This window comes from Glandiceps talaboti, chromosome 4 (genome assembly GCF_964340395.1).
Source record: "Glandiceps talaboti chromosome 4, keGlaTala1.1, whole genome shotgun sequence".
Classification (NCBI taxonomy): domain Eukaryota; kingdom Metazoa; phylum Hemichordata; class Enteropneusta; family Spengelidae; genus Glandiceps; species Glandiceps talaboti.
The window spans coordinates 10,110,850-10,134,336 of record NC_135552.1 but is presented as its reverse complement, the minus strand read 5'-3'; the positions used below and the strand labels follow the sequence as shown (position 1 = coordinate 10,134,336).

General features: G+C 37.1%; 1 protein-coding gene across 1 annotated transcript; it reads left to right on the top strand.

Moving 5' to 3' along the window:
• Nucleotides 1-742: 742 nt before the first annotated feature.
• LOC144434134 (uncharacterized) lies at nt 743-22,283 on the top strand. Its single transcript, XM_078122590.1, has 14 exons — nt 743-1,082; nt 1,876-2,044; nt 4,156-4,235; nt 5,698-5,927; nt 6,646-6,806; nt 7,628-7,736; nt 8,505-8,642; nt 9,260-9,496; nt 10,132-10,236; nt 10,713-11,930; nt 13,868-14,041; nt 14,595-15,173; nt 15,213-16,441; nt 16,487-22,283. The coding sequence occupies exons 1-14, from the start codon at nt 743-745 to the stop codon at nt 18,423-18,425; spliced, it is 6,708 nt and encodes a 2,235-aa protein (XP_077978716.1). The 3' UTR covers nt 18,426-22,283.
• The last annotated feature ends 1,204 nt before the right edge of the window (nt 22,284-23,487 follow it).

Here is a 23,487-nt window from a genome sequence, read left to right as displayed (position 1 = left end):
TGATGACGTTTTGAAAATTAATTTTTGTATGCAAGGGATAAAGTGCCGTGTTATGATTATAAATGAAATTTTCTGTCGGAGAGAAAATAATTTCAATAAAAACCATCTACATTTCATGTAAACGAGATCTCCATGCGCTGGTAACGTGACCTTGCCAACAACTCAATAAATTAGCATATTTTCATCCGCATAGGACTACTTAACTTATTTTCTATATATTAAAGTCACGCATATCAAAATAACCATTCAGAATTTGGTAAAATATGAAATAAAAGGTAAATGCTCACTAAAATTGAAACAAATCTAAAATAAATGTGCATTTATTGGAGATAACGGTATCTGCTATGCGGATGAATATCATAGCATACGAGCGAAAAGGCTGCGGAGGGTGATTTCCTCGCGAAATACGGATATTTTACTAATTTTGTCAAATTTTAACCAATTCCTGTCGTGTCTGGACGGTAATTTTCCTAAGATGCTTCGATAGTTTAAAATTTGAGCTCGTTATAGAGTTTTATTCTATTTTCAGAGGCGATTCTGTCGCTTATAATATTTTTCTCAAATTTTGAGGAATTTTCATTGTCTTTCATCGTTTCCACAAGTTCGTTCAAGTTCCCTCGTACTCGTCGTGGAGCAGAGTCACTTCCCGTCAAAAACTTTTATTTACAAACACATGAAAGACTCGAGGATATTTTGACATATATTACGGCTACCTAGCTCATATATGTGACTTGTCTATTCAATGGAGACTCCCGGAGATACAATGTCTGTGCCAGAACATCATCAGGTGGAAAAAGAAATTAGTCTTCAACCATTATCGACTTTAGACGTCGGTGAAAGTTATCTGGACATCCCCACACCACACTGGGACGCCATCGAGGTACCAAGTACGATGGCTACTGTAACTGAGGATCCTAAACCTGAACTAAGTCCTGAACTTCAAACTGGTTATCGGCTTTTACTAAGCATCATGTCAACTAGCAAATCCATTGTATGGCCATTTTTAGACCCAGTCGATGTTGAGAAGTACAACTTATGGGACTACCACGAGCGAATCAAGGAACCCATGTGGCTCAGGAAAAGTGAGTAAAACTCCAAGTGTAAGGTTACTTTGTTTCGTGGGGTGTGTTATTTTGACCCTAGTGTGCCAATGATGTATTGGCAAGCACCATTTTGAATGTATATGGCGCCTGATGAGTAGGCGTGTAGAAAAGGATCGTGTTTTTTGAAATCGAAAATCGGAGGGAATCCCCGGCGTTTTTTCAAAACAAGACCTCCTAGCTCTGTATTGTTTGTTTAGTTATACTAAGGTCATGAATCATGTTCAGCATATTACATGAAATGTCATTGAGTCATGATGGACATTTTGTCAAGAAGTTATCTAACAATATCCACAAAGCAATATGAATCCCTCAAAACTTGGTGAAAATGTGGTTGCAAAACTTTACAGCAACATTGGGGATTGCCCCTTCTGCAAAGTTTGATTAACCTGGGGGATCCAGTAAATTTTGACCAATTCCCTGACATTTAGGAAAAGCCATTCTCTCAAAATTATGTGTCTGAATTTTTTTGAAAGAGATATTATATTTGTGTGACTGACAGCTCATAGAATTGATGTTGGTTGAAGTTATCATATAAAACTTCAAGATCAAAAGTTTCTGAAATGTAATATGTTTAGTTAATTAGAAAGCATGCTAATTGATCATCAGTACTCATGTGGCAATCATCATTTGTCACTTTTTTTCACATGAATGATAACTAATTAAGGAAATTTTTTGTGAAAAATGTCTTTCATTGAATCAAAATTGTTGGGTTTGTTTTCAAAAAAACTAAACTAAACAGAGCACTTGTAAATTCTTTTTCTTTTTTTTTCAGTGGAGTCAAAGTTTGAGAACAGAGAGTATAATTCAGTTACTGAATTTGTGAGGGATTTCAGACTGATGCTTGAAAATTGCTACAGATATAATAGTATGGATCATTGGGTATCAAAGCAAGGCACCAAACTTGAGCGAATCCTGGAACAAAAACTCAATTTACAATCAAGGTAAGTGATATGTACACACAGGGTTCATGCAATCCTGGAATGTCCTAGAAATGCAAACTACCCAGCATGACTTGAGAAAAAATTTAATGGTACTCTTGGAAACTCCTTGAAAATGAAATTTATGGGTTGATCTGCAATAAAATGTTGAAGATTCAAATTGCCTTATAAGTAAATTTTTCACTGCCAAAACATCAAATGGTTGTTAGTTATTGAGATGCACCAGAAAAATGAGTTGAATACAAGAACCTTTGTGTCCTAGAAAATGACATGAAACCTCTCATAATTTTGTGAATTTTGGTAAAAATCAAAATGAATGAACCCTGATACTAACTATTAGCTCAAAGTATGTTGCAAGGCAAGACAGAAGATTAAAACTGAAAGCACGCAAGCTACCTGAGATATTCAAAAATACTGATGCTGCAAATTCTGCATAGTAAACCCTAACCCATTTTGAGAATCATGTTAAAAAGAGAAAATGTAATATTAATTTACTATAACTTATAAGCTGTTAAAGATTATGAAATTTATCATCTGTGCTAGTATGGGTTCATTGATTTTCAGTTCTCCTGTTCTAGTAGGTTCTTTGTCATTTTTAGAAAACTTGGGTTATTTTACTGTCGTAGCAAATACATGCATGTCTTCTTCACGCCACTGAAAAAAAGACATTGAGATTGAAAAAATCTTGCAATCTGACGTAGAACAATTTACGAATGCTTCCCAATGAAGCAACATGCAGTAATGAGTAGTGAGGGAAAGTAAAAGAGAAAATACTACAAACATGAGTAGTACTAATACATTATACAAATGTACTTGAACATCAATTTTCATAGTAGGGTTTGCAGTTTTTACATCAGTGTTTTTGCTAAGGGTGGTAAGTAGGTAAAATCTACCTGGGTTCCCATGTCATTTTACCTGGGTTCCGAAACAAAATTACCATAGAGTCTATAGGGGAACACTGCCATTTTTACCCCCTTTCTCCCTTTCTGTTACCAACCTTAGTGAAAACACTGTACATAGTGCATAGGAATAATTTTGAGAAGGAAAAGTAGAAAAATGAAAGGAATATGATAAAAAAAACTTGATGCATGATGGCTTGCATAAGTGGCCGTTTGTAGAATACAACATGCAAGTAGCGTCAAGAATGCAATCAGGTTTTTGGTAATATATCACAGTGTATCAATGGATTCCTATCCTACATGCTCCATGCAAGTAAATGATGGTATTACTGACCTGATGAAGTTCTTTCTATGTAAACCAGTCTGAGTGTTTTTACTATGCCTTGAGATCTACATGTATGTGCTGTCTACTTCCCAATACACTTACATATTCACACTCCATTTTCACAGAAATAAAGAGACCACATTTGAGAGGCTGTGAAAAGTGTATAATGTACAAATTTGATTCAGTGTCTGTGCTGATGTGGTATATGAGTAATTATATTATACCACTATATTGATGGCGCAAATCGTGAGATCTGATTGGTCTAGACATCAAACTAGCGCATCTAAAATGAGCGGTAATGCACAGTTGGCACACGTCCAAATTTTGATGTTCACTGTTCGTCTAGAACGTTGTAGTCCTTGCATGGATGGGGGGGGGGGCAAGTGAAACCAGAAAATGTTGCGCCTTATCTTGTTTCCGATATTTTCAATATACTGGTATAATATAATAGCGATAAACCACCCCCTGGGAATGGTATACCACTCGGTTTTGACCAGTAAACTCAATATATGCACACGCTATCGCTCGTGCATATATTTTGTTCACTGGTCTCAACCGAGTGGTATACCATTCCCAGGGGGTGGTTTATTGCTTAAATAACTAATATTGAACTTGCACATGTATAATAATAATATTATTCTCCAAAATTTCTCTTCATTCAGCCAGGAAATAGTTGTGACAAGGGTTTTTGTGACTCATCTTCGACAAGTAATGACAAAGCCCCGTGTGTCACTCATAATTTCCCTGGCTGAGTGAAGGAAAGTAGAGGGGAATAATATTTAAATGCAGTACTTTAAATGTTGATCTGATACAAAGTATTGCTAATACTAAATAGTTTTGGTATACCACATTTACATGTATAATTCTTGGTTTTCTTTCCTAATTTGCAGACATATCAGGGAGAAGACCACTCACTTTTTAACATCCAATGGCAGATATGGTGAAGACGAGTCCAACAATACACCTTCAGGTATTTATAGTGGTGAAATAGTTCCAGCTATTTAAGATTTGTGTGTTTTAATAAAATCAAGGAAAACAATTGCAAAACTTAAATATTGACAGGAAATTTTTTTTTTTTTTTTTTGGCCTGATTATCTAATTTCACTTTGGTTGCTATAGCAGAAATATATAGCAGTCATTTTGAATGAAAACTTACTGATCTTAAATCTGATTCATTGTAACTTTATCCAGCTGACATTATGGTTGAAACCTTACCAGTGATATTAGAATACAAAAATATATTTATAAACACACCTTAACAAGATATCACAAGTTTTAAAATCAAATGTTAAGGTTTGATGATGACGCAGTACAATACTGTATGTTCACTAATGAGGAAAATATTATTGCAGTGATCAAAGTGATAAAAAGTGGGTTTTTCTTGTGAGTTACGAGAACACTAGATTTTGGTACACCACAAGAAATTGCCGCAAGTCAGTTTCCCACCAAGTTGGCATGCTGATGCAGTCTTAAAGATAGACCTTGACTATAGTCTCAATTTTCACAGAATATGAATCGGGTTGTCCTCTGGCTTTGATAGAGTGGTGAACTCTGCCTCATGATTTACTGAAAACAATAGTATGGATAAAAATGTAAGATATTCACAACTGGGGAGTGTCAAATTAAAATCCTACATACAAGTACAGATTTTACATGTATTTGTCAATTAATGAGTAAATGATAGAAAGTGTTGGTTGGTAAATACTCATCCTACCCATGATTTATAGACATAAGAATTCAATACACAAACACTTCAATAACCACTTAGGCCAAATTAAAAAAGTTGTGTGGTTCAGGTTACCCGACCCCACCTAGTTTTTCACACCGACCCTAAACTTTTTTTCACATATTCGAGAAAAAAAGTAAAGAAAATCGCGAAAATTGTGAAGTCTCACAAGAAATAGTGGATGTGGAAACTGACATCAACTGAAAAAAGACAATATAAACTGTTCTTTCAATCTGTAATGGGTGTACATCTGATGAGAAGTAGCCAATAACACAGAGACCATATGAAAACAACAGAAAAACATAACTACCTGAACTAGACACATATGAAAAAAAAAAATTAAAAAATTAAATTAAAAATCTACCTACCCCACCTACTGTAAAATTGAATGTAATCGGAACCACACAATTTTTTTTTTTTTTTTTTTACACCTTATCACATTACAGACAATGTCATAAGCTTTTAGTACTGTACATACAATGTATATCATGTAACAGCCTTAGACAAGTATCACTTGTTTTATCATTATTTTGTTGTCACGGTGAAATGGCACTTTTGACATAGGTTGTGACTCATGTACGTTTTCATCTCATGTAAGGAAAATCCTTCAAAAACTTGTGACATTAAAAAAAAAGAAGTCTGTTCGTTGATATTTGTTTCACCCTTCAAATTTACGTACATGTATGTCATTAAATTTTTATTTCAGGCCTGAGAAGGAGATCTGCTACCCGTTCCTTGTTCGGTCTTGACAATAGTGAGCACTCTCCAATTATAGCTTACATTAAACAAGCAGAAGAGCTCAGGGAAATTGAGGAAAAGAGACAGAGGGAAAGAGAAAAGAAAGAAGAAATTGCCAGAATATTCCACGAGAGCATTGACTGGGAGGCAAGCTTATTTGAAGAACCAACTGGATCACAGTTTAAGTCAATGTGGGAGGTTTGTATGTTATCCATAAAGTTTGATGACATTTGTGGTGAGAGGCACTGTGGGTTCCATTTTCCATCATCACAGATACAGTTAGTTACAAATGAATGTTGCTACTGACACAGTCAAAATAATGTTTGGAAGTGGATCTCAAATTTTTGCTGATGTCTCTGATCAGCATTGGCAGGAATGCACTACAATAGGCTGTTATCATGCGTCTCAGCCATGACAAATGGAACGTTTTGGAGTGACACATACATGTACAATGAAATGAACTTGCTCATGAGTAAACACAAATCATGTAAAAAATAGGATGTGTGTATAAACGCTTGATTGCGGACTGTTGAAAGTGTTGGATAGTGTAGATCCTGGAAGTTTAGCATGTTATGTACTTCATCAACAAGATTAGAAATCCGAATGTTGTGAATATCATGTCCTTGCATTGCAAGGTATCAATCATGAATGTATTGTCAATGCATTCATCATTCACTGATGAACAAATCTCCAAAATAGAACCTTCTCAAATTGTCATTCTAGGATACATGATATTGGCTTCTTCCAATACTAAATCTGAAAATCAAAATCTATGAAACGTGATGAAATAGTGAACACTAAGTCAAGCCAGTATGAATTGAATGCTTTTACAGCAGGCATGCCAAGGTTGTATATTTGGCATTTTATAAAGAAGAGTACATTTAACATCTAACCCAATGTTCTTTCCACTTCACAGATTCCCCAAGTAGGTCACTTTCTGTACATTTGCCAAAGTGCGTTAAATGTAGGTGAAATTCCTTTCTATGAGTTAGAGAGGGGTTTCATGATGCCTAGAGAGAGTTCATCATTTGCCAAAGTGATTACATCATTACTGAGTACACCGTTCCAAAGATTAAGGTTAGTACAGTTCTCATAAATCTGAACGTCTACAAGATGATTGTTTTATGTGGCTCTGAATATTAAACAGCATTGTGTTTTAGTTTCAGGAAGACAGTCCTATTTGTCTTCTGTAATTCTGTGATGTTTATCTTTCTATGAGTTCTTGCAGTTACATTGTATAATTCTTCATTTATATATGTAGTTTTAGGTTTATCTTCTTTTGTGGTTTTTACAGAGGTGGGGGTGGGGGTGGTCCTACTTTGAAATTTTAGGGTTTCATTGTTTGAATTCTTCATATTACTAGGAAATCCAAAAAGTATAATGTAAAGCTCTGCTGTGTATGAACCATTCCCATTTTCAGTAAACTCCTTCAGTAATAGCATACTACAACAGCAAGCAAACTTGTGACTTATTTAAGTTTTGACTTACTAAGTTAGACACAAACTGAACTACTCTTTGATGTAATAGATAACACAAAGGGGTGACAACAATGGTGTCTCTTGTGTATAATCATCCTATAGTCAAGATATGTGTGGCTACCTGAGAAAAACTAGCTATCAGAAATGCCACCCTTTTGAGAGTAAAATTAAACCAACATCCATTCAATAGCTTATATCAATGTCATGTCGCATCAGTAGTTTTGGTTCGTGTCTGACTCTAGTAAGCCGAAACCTCGATTGCTGCTGTTGTAAAAAGTTAAAGAGTCAATTCTTCATTATGCAATTAGAAAGTCATGATTTATAGTTTACCCAGGTGTTTTCAGTATGCAATTTTCATTAGTCATTGTTTTATTGGATTTTGTGTGTGGTTTGAATTTTTTCATTTTCCTTCTGTTCCAGCTTGAATAAGAAACCACCAATGCCTTATGGTATCTGGGCAATTAAGCTACGAGAGAGAGTAAGACAATGGTATAAGGTGGTAGAGCAGAAGTCTGGTAATACTATTCAGGTACTGTACTGTTACCAAAATGTCGTCAAAAATTTAGAATATATGGTGTGTGAAGCAGTGAATGTGTATCACAAAAGGACTGTCAGTGTTGCTTTAAAAGGGGAATGTCACTTCAGCAACTAAAGGCATTTTCATTAATTTTGGCTTCTGGCGAGTCATTTCATGGTTTTACATCAAAGACATTCCAAGTGATTGTAGAGAAACAGCTAGGTGAAGTTGTCCCCAATTTGAGGATCTTTGCTGTTAGCCACATTGCCTCATAGTCATAGTGGGAGTCAGCAGAAATGTTTATGCAGTGGTTGAACAATCCATATTCATGATCTTTTCACTGATGGTAATACATACTTAAGATCATAACTATTGATTGTTCACTGACTGCTTGAATAAAAATTTCATAGAATACTGAAAATGAAGTCTGTAGGGTCTGTGGTATCCACAACAAAGTTTGACCAAATAATCCAAAAATACTTGAGTATATACAGTATAGACTGTAAAATACTAGTTGTTGATGGTATTGTGGTAATCTGTAGTGTAGATTATTACATAGAGTACTACAGTAGCAATCTAGCGGAAATGTACTAAAGACTTAGTAAGCAAATCAGTCATAATATTTTATATGGTATTGCAGTGTTGTGACTTTTTGTTTGAGACAAAAAAAGAGGATATGATATATATGACATCTTATTGTACTTGTATGCCATGGCATATTCTTGTTATCCTACATGCATTGTAATGTAATCTATTTTTTGCATTCCTATGTTTCTGTAGGCTGCCGCACAGCTTGGAATTGATGCCACTTTTTTCAAAGTGCTTGGCAAAAGGTTCAAACTAGATAAGCAAAGTTTTCATGAATTGACCTTGTACCAGAAAGTATGGATTATAAAAAGCCTTATAGAAACTTTAGTGGTAAGTAAACTACATTATTATAGCTGTATGTACCAGAGATTATTTGCACAGACGTACATGCATGCTAGTGGTATTTGAACCAGCATGCAACTGAGGATGGGATTATTCGTTCTGCATAAAAGTGTATTATTGCATAGTGTCATTTTTATGGAAATTTGTTGTTTCGGAAAACATATGTAATAATTACAGAAACCCATGCTGCGCATGTGCCAGTGTGGGTACTCAGGGGTATTTGCACTCATGCTTGCAGTGTTTTCTGCTTCTATTTCACTCATTATACTCATGAAAGTATTGCCGCAGAGAACGCTGCAAGCAGTTATACAGATATCCCAAATATGCCACTCTTGCACTTGCATGTCATGGGGTTATGTCATATTACGGTATGTACAGACATTTATTTCACAGGCATACATTTAATACCTCCTACAACACAGAATATTTTTACCACTGGTCAAATCTTTCTCAAGTTATAGATAGTCAGACCCATACCTTGCAAGTATATGCTTTGGTTTATCGGACTAAGTTACACTGTGTCATGATAGTTGAAGGGTTATAAGGTCAGGCTTGTAATCTGTGCTGTGCGACTTTATCACTGTTAATCTCCTTTCTGTTGACAGGATAACCACCAAGCAATAAGGGAGTGCATCAATTCTTTACCACTAAGTGAACTTCATGCAATAACACTGGGTCATGATGAGGAAGGTAACACATACATTCATTTCCCTCACTTCTGTGGTGCCGACGTTCGGATTTACAGACAGGCCCCTATTCCAGACCCATTTGCTAAACCTCCCAGAGGGAAAAGAAAGAAGAAAGAGGAAAAAGAAAAGAAAAAGAGAGGCAGGAAAAGGAAGGTTAGTGATAGCCATAAAGTCTAGGGTGGTCATAAATCTTTAGAATTATATCCTATCGTATCCATTACTATTCATTGTCACTGAGGTAGCCAGTTTCATAATATGAGACACACTTTGATCACTGAGTTTCAGTGAACACTGGTTGTGTACATTTCATGATATCAGACACTTTGATTACTAGGTTGTGTGAATATTTCATGATGTGAGACATACATTCATGACTAAGTTACAATGAACACTGTACATTTCATGATATCAGACACACTCTGATGACTAAATTACAATGAACACTGTACATTTCATGATATCAGACACACTTTGATGACTAAGTTTCAATGAACACTGTATTGTGCACATTTCATAAACATACTAGATTGTGTACATTTTCTGATATCAGAGGCAATTGAGTACCATTGAAAACTGAAAAGTGTACATTTCATTAGGGCTAATAAGTCAAGATAATGTGTTATTGTTTTCATAAAGTTAATATTGTATAAGGTACACATATTGGTCAAACTTGACTGTATCCACCCACCAAACAACCTTGGTTTGCTGAAGCCAAATGTTGTCCATACAGATTATTATAGTTTCAGGATCACATCATGTACCCTTCTCTGATCTTGTCACCCTTGCAGAAAGAAGTACCGGTTCAAGAAGAGAAAAGTCACAAAGTGAGAAGGAAAAGGACCCCTAAACCAGTAACACCTGTTGTTAGGGAAAGACCAAGTAGACTACGACAGGTAAGAATACTATATGCTACAAGTTATGGAGGGTGAATAGAGTTTCAAAAAGAAGGACTGGAGACATGGACATAGGTCCAGAGATGCATGCATTGACACATAAAAAACTCAAACATTTAGTGACTGAGCTCATTTTATCCTGTAGCAGCATATAACAGTTTCTGTTGAGTTATCAGCTATAATGCCACTCCATTGTGCATGACGGTCAGCGTGTCACACTCAGGGATATTTGTCTTTGACAGCAACAGTACTTTAATGAGTGAAGGGGTTCTGTTAATATCATGTGTGCTGTAATATCAAAAAAGCAAAGTTTGTGAAAATGTAACTGAGTGTTTATGCAGTAATGTGTAATATGCATCATAATACAATGCAAATACCACTAGTACATGTGTATACATGCACCTATGTATGTCATATTGTGCGCATTATTTTGTTAACTGTTCTGAAATTTTGAATATGACTTTGTCTTTTTTCAGAGAATTATCCCTGTCATTAAACCTGTGCATCAAGGGTTTGAGATGATGGATTATGAAAGCACTACCTCAGAAAGGGAAGAAAAGAAGGACTCCAAGAAAAAGAAGCAAGCAGCAGAAGAAGAGTCCAAGCAGCCAGATGATACAGATCATACAATTAATGGACCAAACTGCCAGTCAAATGAAGAAACACAGGAATATCAAGATACGAGTAATCTACCAAGTAAAAGTGCTAAACACAAAAAAAGGCACAAGAAACAAAAAGGTAAAAAGAAACGGAAAAAGACCAAGACCAAACATATAGATGAGTCTGCAAACAGTGAGGGTGATAACGTAGGCTGTGAGAGTCCTGAAAGGAATAATGATGATGATGGTGATGATGATGATAGAATGAGTGGGAAAGATGAAACTGAAGGAAATGGTGACAAGATAAGTGACATGGAAGTTTCTGAAATAGACAATAGTGATGAGAAGGAGATGAATAAAGATGACAAGGGAGACGATGAGAATGTAGGAAATAAAGAAGTAGTTGATAAAAATTGTGAAGTGGAACGTGATGGCAAAGTTGTGTGTGATGATGTCAAACAGGAAGCAGGTGAAGAAAATAAAGATGTGAAGGAAGAAAGTATGTATGATTCAAAGGAGTGCAAGGAAATTGGTGAACTAAAGGACTGTCATACTGAAGTTAAAAGTGAAAAGAAAGAGGATATCATAAAAATAGAAACTGTCAAAACAGAAGAAAGTCTTGCCAATTGTGTGAAAGATGAAAAAAAAACTATTGAAAATGACAGTGCAAAACAAGAATGTGAAACAGATGTTGATGACAAGAAAACATTTACAGACATGTGCAAGACTGAAACTGATAAGGTGAAAAATACTGAACTGTGTGAAAATGAAGATAAAATGAAAGAATGTGAAAAGGAAGGAAGTAAAGAATCTGAAAGTAAGGAAAAAATTGATGCTGATGAAAAAGTAGAGGCAAATGCTGAGACCAAACCAGATGGGGATGGTGAGACCAAACCAGAAGACGGAGATGGTGAGACCAAACCAGAAGCTGAAAAAGAAGAGGAGGAGGAACAGGAAGAATTATTATTACCTGAAATTGGTCCATTTGAGTTAGTTGTTGATGGCTTAGATTCATTAAAAGAATTCGTCGCTAAATTTGCTGAACCGGAACCTGAACCAGAAACACTTCAAACTGGAAGAGGCAAAAAGAAAAAGGTAAACTTCTGTTAATCAATGCACATATTTTGTTTCCTTTTGCACTTATTGGTTTTCAACTTTGATACTACATGTAAATGAAACATGCAATGAAATTGATAGTTACAGATGTGTTCGTAATTTGTGACAAGTGTCCAAGAAATTTGACATGTAATGTTCTTTTGTTTATTATTGAAGAGATTGTTGTGCCAAGCATTTTGATAATAACCAAGAAATGGCTTCAGGGGTAGGTAACAAATATTAGTCTAGAGCACGATCAATATAGTGACAAGTACAAATATAAAAGTTGCGGGAAAATTCTACATAGTACCTGGTACAAGTCGTTTAGTTACAAGCAAAGTCTATATTGCAAAGAACACAAAGTCCTGATTTTCCCACCGTCCATTGCGTATTCAACATGGCGGCAAGTAAGATCGACAATCCTGATGGTAAGAATCAGTCGATTTCTACTACTAAAAATCGAAAATATGTATTCCTATAGCGTGCGTTCTGGGAAGAATTGGTTGGAGGAACAACAGGGAAAATTTCATTGATCGATTCGGACATTCCACCGATTGTGGGAGGAGTTAGCGAAAAACTTTTTCTACCAACGGATGTCCTATTCTAAACACACGTCCATATACGAATGCATGTACAATATTGACAGTAGTACTATATTTTATGTAGACAGAATAACAAACCCATATGTTGCCTGCAAATTCTATGTAAAAAGTAATGCACACAATATTTACAGCCAGCCAGCTAACAAACCCCACAGTACGCTGATAGAAGATCAGTGGTTCAATATACGTATGTACATGCATTCATCATTACTGGGACAAGCCATTAGCCAAGCAAGTTTACATGTTATCAATGAGTACTAATATTTACACATGTGATGATGGGCTCTTACATAACACAAGTAAACAGCTGTAAAACCTCTATTCGGCCGTCTGCATGGACTGCAATTGAGGCAAACCTTATCTCCTTCTTATATCAGTTGTTATCAATTTATTAGGCTATTATAAGTAACGCTACAAACAGCTTTAGAGATGCAAACAACTTTTATGACACCCGTTTTCGCCAGGCAAGCCCGCAGGTTTGTTGCACTTGGACCGCTAATGGTTTGTGAATGTCATGTATAGGGACGTGTGTTTTAGAATAGGACATCCGTCGGTAGAAAAAGTTTTTCGCTAACTCCTCCAACAAACGGTGGAATCAATCAATGAAATTTTCCCTGTTGTTCTTCCAACCAATTCTTCCCAGAACGCACGCTATAGGAATGCGTATTTTCGATTTTTAGTAGTAGAAATCGACTGATTCTTACCATCAGGATTGTCGATCTTACTTGCCGCCATGTTGAATACACAGTGGACGGTGGGAAAATCAGGACTTTGTGTTCTTTGCAATATAGACTTTGCTTGTAACTAAACGACTTGTACCAGGTACTATGTAGAATTTTCCCGCAACTTTTATATTTGTACTTGTCACTATATCGATCGTGCTCTAGACTTATATTTGTTACTTACCCCTGGGCTTGTTTCAGAAGATGATCATCATGAATAGATCATGTTGATAATGTGATAAGTCAGAATATATGAAATTGAATGAGTATTTGCTTCAGTTTCAGAAATTATACATTTGTTGCAAGTTAAAAAATTTTTATAATGTTTCATATTCAAGTAGGAAGCCATGATAAAATTATTTTGTAAATTAAAAATCTGAAATAAATACCAAATCATTATCCATATAGTCACTTTAATCTGGTTAAATTTGCATAAATTGCATACTTTTGTATCATAATTTTGGTGGGGAATCCCGGTATTATGACTGAGGAACTGCGATAGATTAACATGCTATCCTGAACAAAAGCACTGCTTTCCAACAGCATGGTTATCATATTTGAGTGCTATACAAAGTCCCAAGTCTTCTAATCTTAAATCTGTGTCGTCCAACAGATAGAGAAACCACCTGCAAGAAAGAGATGTGTAGTGGAACTATATCAAGTGCTGTGTAACTTACTAGCTGAACTTGAGCCTTGGGAAGCAAGGATAGAGAAAGCTGTCAGCAGAAATAGGATGAAACTGAAGAAAGAATGGGACGACTTCAGAAACCAACCTCCACCATCTGAGGTAAAACACTAAAAAATGTATTTCCAGTGCACTGATCAGTTTATATGTAGTGATTAGTTGGTTTCTTTACTTATTTATCTCTCATTTATATGGAAGTAGTTTCTTTCACTCTCTTTGAATTATGACTCATATTTCATGATTTATGTGAAATGGTTAATAAGTGTTGTGTGACTTTAAAAGAATACAAAATGCATGTAAAGATGAAGAATAAAACTTGAAAATTAACCTTTGAAGTTTATCATTGTGTGTACAGTACAGTATTCAAAGGCATATTCTGAGATTGACTTGCATTGTCTTTCTTCATCTGCATTACTAGTACTAGTTAGCTTTCATATGGCAGTGTTCCTTGTATACTTGACTACATGCATATCTAAAGGAGATTTGGAATTTTTTGAAATTACACAGTTCCCTAACTAACTGTTGACAACTTGTTTTGCTAATACATGTACTTATTACTGTCAACGTATACATATTAGTGTCAACATACATTGTATGCTTTGAAAGGAGTGGCCTATGAAACTCATAATTTATTTGTTCATCTTACCCTTTGCAGACAGTGGAAGATGTTTGGGCCAGTGAAGAATCATCTAGTGAGGATAGTAGTGATGAAGACAGTTCTGATGATAGTGATGAGGATTCAAGTGATGCTCCAGAAGAAGAAAAGGCTGAAAATACTGCCACAGTGAACAATGAAGTTCCCGGTATTGCCATGAAAACAGATGACAATAGTCTTGTAGTAGAAGGTATAGTCAATGGTGCAATAGGTGATGGTCGACCCACAACAAGAAGGCAAGCCAGACTAAATAAAGAGAGAGAAAAGAGGAGAATCCGAGCTGCTAGAGCAAGAGAAAAGAAGAAACAAGAACAGGAACAGGCTAAAGCTGCTCTACTGAGTGCAATATCTACAGCCCTTGCTAGCGGAACCACAACTATAACTCTGCCAACTACTTCCCTTGGAACACAGATGAGTCTGACATCCTTGATTGCTTTGCTAAGAGCTCAGCCAGGAATAACAGTATCAAGAACTGCTGGACCAGGACCTCAAGTGCCAATAACTACACTACAGTCCACTATAACAGCACCTGCTGCATCCTACACTACACAAGTTACTCTTGCCACAAGAACCATTTCTGTTGCACCAGTCAGTGCTACCAGGCCTTTGTCACTACAGTCCACATCAAGCACACATGCACAGGCTGTAACTACTACGGGATCTAGTATTGCAAGTCAATTACTGCAAGGTCTACCAGTGGTTAGTGCCACTGCCAACCAACCAGTCACAGCAACAAAAGTGACACAGGTTAATTCAGGGATTGTTATGTCCACTCTGCCTATATCCAATTCATCATTCTCACCCACAAAACAAGTGGTGACGAAAGCAGGAAACACAGCAACTGTCACGCTTAATGCACCTACTGTGGCACAACAGTTACAGATACAGAGGATGCAAAAGCAACTACAGCAAGATCAGGGAGAGCATGATCAATTGAAATCATCTCCCCAGCTTGGTACCGCAAGTCTTCCCACAAGTCAGGCATCGAGCTCTGATGGGTCATCACCCCAGAAACAACAAAGTACCCTTAGTCCTGTAAAATCTCTGCATAACTTGGTGTTAGACACCAAAACAGACAAACCGCAAGCCAATCCTGTCGCTAGAGATCAACTTATGAAGCTATTGCAGTCACCACAACTGACCTCTCAGCAGAAACAACTTATACATCTTCAGTTACTGCAAGATCAACTGAAGAATCAACAAGTAACCATGGCCCAGCAGAAACTGAAACTGCAGCAAACAAGTCAACGAGTGAATCAACAAAAGCAGCAAGTATTGGCACAATCCCAACAGCAACAGTCGCAAAACACCACTACTAATCAACAGCAGCAAGGGAGGGAACAGCTGTTACAGATGCTACCGACTCAACAATTGCAACTAAACACCCAACTTGCTACAACATCCAATCTTTTAACAAACTCGTCAAGTTTGATTGGAAATACTAGCATTATCAAATCTACAGGAGCTACTAAAGTTGGCAATATAGGATCAGTCATTACTGTATCTCCATCTGCAGCTTCTACCAGTGCATCAGCAATTCCTGTTGCTGCAGCAACACCCATAGTTACAGCAGTAATTGGTAAACAACAACAACAGCAACAGGTGTCTACCCAACAAGTACAGCCAGGTCAGCAGATATCTTCGCAGAAAGTTTCAACCTTAACTCAGTCTCCACAGTATGTGCTGATAGGTGGTAAACTCATTCCTTATGCATCACTTTTACAACAGGGTATACGAATACAAGGCCTCGCACAACCCCAGCAACAGCTAAAACAACAACCAAAACAGCAAATAATCATCAATCAGCAACAAACCAGCACCAAGCAACCACCACAACAACAGCTTCAGCAACAGCAACAGCAGCAGCAGCAGCAGCAACCACAACAACAACAACAACAACAACAACAACAGCAGTCAACTAATTTGGTGTACTATGTCAAACCTCAAACAGGTGCAGTGCAAGTTCAGCAAGTTCCGAAAACCAGCACACCAGCAGTAGTTACACAGAGGAAAATTACCCAAACTGTACAGCCGACAGTCACAATAACAAAAGAACAGAAACAGGTAGTAAGTCCAGTGCCAGCCAAACAGCAAACTCAACAAATCAAGCTATCACCAGAGATCCAAAAACCAACGCAACAGTTACCATCGACACAAGTATCTCTGGCCTCACCTCAAATCCAGACAGTACCAATGTCATCAATTGCGACTCCCCAATCTCCAATTATACAAACAACTACTACCGGTACCACAGCGAGTGGCACAAAAGTTACAGGCATGATTGGAAACAAAATGGTCACAATTACTGGAATAGATCCTAAATTACTTGCTCAGTGTGGAGGTAAATTAGTTCTTCCAAACAACATCATCTTGACAGGGAACAAAATGGCTCAACCACAGAAAATTATGTTGACTTCACAAACTTCAACAGGTCAGAGTCCACAGAGAAGTAGTGTATCACAAGTCAGCCCAGGTACCAGTCAGATCCAGCAATCACAGTTACTACTTGCACCTGCTTCATCTCAACCGGCAGCTACTAGTACAGCAGTGGTTGTCAGTCCACCAAGGCACAGTAAAGCTCCAGAACAAAGTCTAATTATTAACACAACACCGACAACACCTGGAAAAGCAACGGCAGGCATTGGTATGTTGTCACCCAGTGCTAACACTATCACCATTCCATCCGGCATTGTTAAGTTGCCAACAAGCACGCAAAGATCAGTAGCTAGTTTACCAGGACAGCCAGTCACCAGTAATGTTGTAACTAATATGCCTTTACAACAAATCATCGCATCTACTGCATCACCTGGTAAATCGGTGTATTTAATTAGCAGCACAGGGTCTGGATCTGCACACAACCTTGCCACCTTGAGTCAGTCAAATCTCAAGATACTGCAGCTACCTACAGGGAAGCAACCAATCGTGCCAACACTACAAAAACCAACTGTCCAAGAACAAATCAGTGTGACCCCTCAAAATGTTACAAGCACATTGAGTGGCAGTTCAGTGGTTACTGCTACAGGAATAAAGCCCATGCAATCTTACCAAACTTCATTGGCCAATGTGAAGCCCTCAGTGTCAAAAACTATCAGTTCACAATTACTCCAGCAGTCCATCACTAGCCAGGCATCACATACTGCTTCTACAATCAGTCCACAGACAATACCGATATTGAGACAAAACCAAACTTTGGCACAAATCAAGTCAACGGCGGGTATACCAGCTACCAGTGTAACACCTGTGGTCTCTACACTAACGCCCTCAATGGTCACACTTAGCAGTACTGCCAGTGCTCCCTCTGTAGTCCAAATTGTGAATGGAAATGCACCATTACAAGCACAGTCAGTTACTAGTAATGTCTCTGTTAATAAAGTACCAAGTATTTCCTTTTTGCCTGCTGCATCTAGTGTGTTAACACAAGGACAAAAACCAAAGACATTAAACAATAAACCACTTACACTGACTATTCCTGGCAGCAGTACTGTCTCATCTGTTGTCAATACCACTCAAAATATGGAACCAAAGACAATTACAATTCCAATACCCATACCTATACCCCAGTCACCAACCGTTCAAAATCTTCACATTGTCAGTCCACAAAACCAAGCGATGGGCAATGTGTGTGTGAGCCCAGTAGCTGGCATAAAGACTACATCCCTTCATGTGACGAGTCCAGGAGTTGGAAATCAGGGATTTTTTATACAAAATCCTAACGATATGGCCAGTCTTTCAACTAGCAGCAGTAGCTTTGTATGTTCTCCAACAGGGACAATAACTCAGGCTGAAAACACTCCACAATCACACTGCCATAGTAAACCAACACAAAGCTAAAACTAGCAAAATCCTCGGAAACGTTTAGCAGGAAAAGAACTCGTTGCCAATTCATTGGGCAGCAAACCTCTGAAGGACAGACTTTCTTACGATTCCAGTGACCTTACTCCAAGATATGACAGTCTTGGAAATTTCATCATCTTGGGGAAAAAGACAAAACAGATTCTTGTCCATGGAATTCATCAAGCTCCAAAGGCATTCTAATGATGCAGTGAAAGAACGTAAGAAATATTAACATTATGGGTGCAATCACACTTGTAGCAGAATTTTTATCAAGACATGTTGAAATCTTATTTAAAATATAAAATGCAGGAAGTGCAATGGAAACTGAAATATGATGACAGACTGATTTCCTATTTATTGTATGCATGAATTTCCCAGCATTTCTGACAGCTGTTAAAACATAATGCTATGTAAAAAAAAAAAAAAAGTGATGTATTTTGGCAGGGCATTTGTCTACTGGGTTTAAATGTTTGTACATCTACTTTGTAGAGCAGCTTTAGCATATGGTGAGTAATTAAACTTGCCATCTGCATGAGATTTACTCTTTTTTTCTTTCTTTTTAAAAAAAACGGAAAACTCTTTGTCTTGATTAAAATTCAAATGATTTGCATGAAATGTATCAATTTGATTAAGAATTGATGAGTCCAGCTAAAAATGCTGCATAATATTGAGATGGGATTTCAAGAGTGCATTTTTGTAGCAGCTACTTACAATCTAGTGTTTTTAGCTAAGGGAACCCTTGTAAAAGAGAAGGGAAGTCTGGTAAAACTTGTGTAGATTTCCACACCATGATTTTGGTTAAGAAGCTCAGTGAAATAGACAAAGAACTCAGGTAGATTTTACATGCTTACATATATAACCCTTCACAAAAAACATTAATCTAGATCTAAGCAGGATGCTACCTTATTGGTAGTGCAGTGTAGTGATATTACAGCTGAGATCATAGTTTCATGCTAAGTACAGTCTTTTCAAAATCATTAGAATCGTACCAACCATCAATTTTTTTTTCTATTTAAAAGCACCGCTCAGTTAGAGCTTGGGTGCCTGTTTATGAGTCCGGTAGTAATTATGCGAGTTTAAGTGCAACATGATTTCACGGAAGTACCAATTAATTAGGGTTATATAACAGACACAACACTTTCAATACCAGAAACAGTTGGTCTTATCTCGTACAAACCCCATGTCCAAGTCATTATTCAAAATAGTGTCTTCACCAAATAAGCCACGCCTATATGTGTTACATTGTCTGTACCCAAATACTCGTAATTTATACATGTTACATGTATTTTCAGTGATGCTTCCAGTAAACGAAAATGGTCACAAAGGGAAAAAAATGATGACAGGTTCAATAATATTCAATGATGTTGCGTAGACTGCTTTGCACAAAGCGGTAAGTTGTAATACAGAGACTGGTAAAACTAGTACATTTGGCAAACAATAAACATTTACCTAAACCACTTTTTAGGAACTTCAGCAAATTGAGAAAGAGATTTGGGACATTACAGTATATGGCCAGTTAAATAAATACTCTGTTGCTAGCTTCAACCAGTGCAAAATTGTTCTCACTGGGAACATCGCACAAGCCCAGATTTTCATATACAACTGACACCAATTTTAATGAAGGGAAATATTTTGAGAAAGTGGTTCAAATAAAGTCAAAATTTTACTGTTAACTTCTAAGTTCACAGACCCAGTCTTACCAATTTGAAAATGAGACCTTTGTCACTATGTTAAAATGTTGATGCTCCACATTGCACTAAATATTGTGTTATGCATGCTTTACTCATCAGTAGCTTCAATTTCAGATTAGCAATATAAACCATAGCGTTCAAAGACCCTGGTGAAGTCACAATGAAATAACTAGCTACTGAATAGAAAAAAAAAGACGATATGTTGTATAATAGGTCATTTGTAGCACTATTTCCTTTGTATCATTTGTGCACCAGTCCCAATTTAATGAAATACACTTATCTTCCAAACACAAAGGCCAGTGCAAGACTCTGCAGTCCATGTCACAGATTGTTTATGCTTTCAATCAAACCTTACAAATATATCATTGTAGCAGACTGATCTGATCCATAGACCTGGCTCTCTGATTCCATAGACCTGGCTCTCTGATTCCATAGACCTGGCTCTTCACATGGAAAATCACATGCAACCTAAACACTTGATGCACCAAGTATAAAATATTGTCACAAATACTAGGACTTTACTTCTCCTATTTACATTTTTGAGGGTCAGAGCGAATTGTGCTAAAATAGCACATCCTAAGTAATTACAGAATAGTAAGAGCTATCCCATGCTGATTCTCCCATGTTTCTCATTACTGGAGATGGGTGAACATTACCAAAGTTAATGCGCCAGCTAGCTGCTGATGTTATGAATACAATAGCTACTCATTGTCTTATTTTGAGAAGGGCCACAGGATGGCAAGCGTAAGGTACATGTATGTGATATAGGAAATATAACCTATCCTGTAATGCAACAATGTAGAATGTACAAGTACAAGTTCATCGTTTTGGTTGCGGTATTCTGTACAATTCAATTGATCAAATTTAGTGGTGCTAGTGTTAGTATTAATTTGGGCGCGGATTAGAGCCATTATGAAGCTCTTGAACCTTGTAAGAGTTTTTTTTGTGTCTTCAAAATGTTTTTGTGTACATGTACTGTAAATAGTCTGAAAGAGGAGAAAATAAGGGTAACGTGACTTTGAACTTGAATCCAGCCGTTTACTCTGTTCAGCTGATTGGACAGGCTTTAATAATGTACCAAGCAAGCATATCAGTGGAAGGGGGTAAGTCATGAATTGCAAGTGTAATGCAAGAGAGAATTTTTTAGGGATATTTTCATATCATTTCAAAGGTTTTGGTTTTGTATTTTTGGGTTTTAGTGGTGTTATTTTTCATTGACTGAATGGAATTGTTATTTTTATCAAAAGACTTTAATTTATCTTATTTATTGCATTTGGGCAACAAGATCTGTTAATATTTCAATTGTTTATGCAACTAACTTTAAAAAACATTGGTAGATTGAACTCATGAAGTGCCCCAGTCTGATTAAAATCCAATGTTCTGGACAGCTATTTATTCACTAGTAGCATTTCTACATTTTTTTTTTGCTTGAGTTGTCCATTGTATTACAGTATACATGTTGTTGTGTTTGGTTGCTCCCGGAACAACAAATCAAAAACAATATATGACGGAAATAAGCAGGAAATAATGATATCAAGCAGTATTCGTACATCAGATTTTGAAGTGCACATACATACTTGGTAAAGTTATCAGGCTTACACTTTGTGATGACTTCTTGAAGGTTTCCACCCAGGCTTTTTGTTAGAAGTCATATCATCCGAATTCAAGAGCCAACACTTTGAATTTTTCTTGCAATTTTCCAGACACCGACAAATTTATAAAGTAAATTAACAATTTCCGAACTAAAAGTTAACTTCTTCAGGCCTTTAGCTGTCCACCAATAATGAAATGGTAGTTCCTTTAGTCCAACCTTTACATAAAGTGCTTGTTTCCTCATTCATAAAACCATCACCTGATGAAATGTACAGTAAACGAACTGCTAAACATAGCCACATTACCGGGGCAAAGTTTAAATTAGGCTACAGTCTTTGTGATGACTTCTTGAAGGTTTCCACCCAGGCTTTTTGTTAGAAGTCATATCATCTGAATATGTACCTTCTTATTGAACACTATTCTGAATAAACTTTAATATTAAAGATTTTGATATTTACCAGCAGTCTAATTTGTTTGTTTTGCATGGTAATGTTAAGAGAGAAGGGAATTGAAGTCAGTCAGTCAGTCAGGAAATAAAGGCATTTTCCTAAACATTTGGTTCTGGAAAGTCATGGGACGATTTTTTACAACATATGTACAGTATTCACAATAAATGACCCAGGTTCCCCCACTCCCTGTTCAGTGGAGGGCCTTGTAATGGACATGCATTGTCTCATGGGAGTCAGAGCATGGATATTCATAACTCCTAAGAGCCGAGTACCTTCAAATAAAACAATCAGGAATGGTGATCAAATTATAATGTTTGTTAGTCCCCGTCGGACAAAGTCCGGGACAGTGACTTATGGATTGGGTTCCGTCGTCCGTCCAGGGCCGTTTCTTGGAGATGCCTTGACCGATTTTTTTCAAACTTGGTACAGGGGCAATATGGCCGCCTAGCAGCCATTTTGTTTGCAAATTTTCCCTGTCCAAAGCCATAACTCAGACATGCTTGAACAGATCTCATTCAAAAGTTGGTATTAGGACAGTGTTCTATGACATACATGTGCATATCCATTTTTTTGTTGGCGCAGTTTTCATGTCCAAAGCCATAAGTCAGTCATGCTTGAACAGGTCCCCCCCCCCCCCCATACCCGACCCATCCTTTATTGTTGAATGGTTTATTCCATGACGTCATCTTGAAGAGTAGGCATGTCCCATGTCCAACAAGGAGACACAACATGAGTAGGCATGTTCCATGTCCAACACGTGCAGACACAACATATCTAAGTCAGTTTGATTTAGGTTCATAAGTGTTGTTGCATGATCAGAGTAGTGATATCAAGAAAATGACAACATAAATTGCCAGTTCCTTAAAACCCAATCATAGCGGGGACTACATGTCATTCTCAATGACTTGTAGATTTTGATAACTGAAGTTAGGTTGTCGGTGGCCAAGTGGTTAAACCACTTGCCTCTTACCACTGTGGTCGGGGTTTGGGGTTCGATTAAATTTACCACGCTGTTAAAGTAAGAAGAGTGTCGTTCAGTTTGACTCTACTGAACAACGTAGGTTTTCCCCGGGTACTCCGGTTCCTCCTGCATTAACACTTAACCAATGAAGGATGGCCCTCACAGGACTTCTTGGGAGACAAGTGTTTAACTATCCAGTATAAATAACAATTATTATTAAGTCATTGTGTTTGATGATTTGACACTTCCTGTTCTATGTATACATTATACCGTATTGACGCAGGTTAGCGCCCTGGGCGGATTTAACCAGCCCTCAACTGGTGGATGGCTGATTAACCGCGTACCCTATTTTGGTTGAGGTTAAA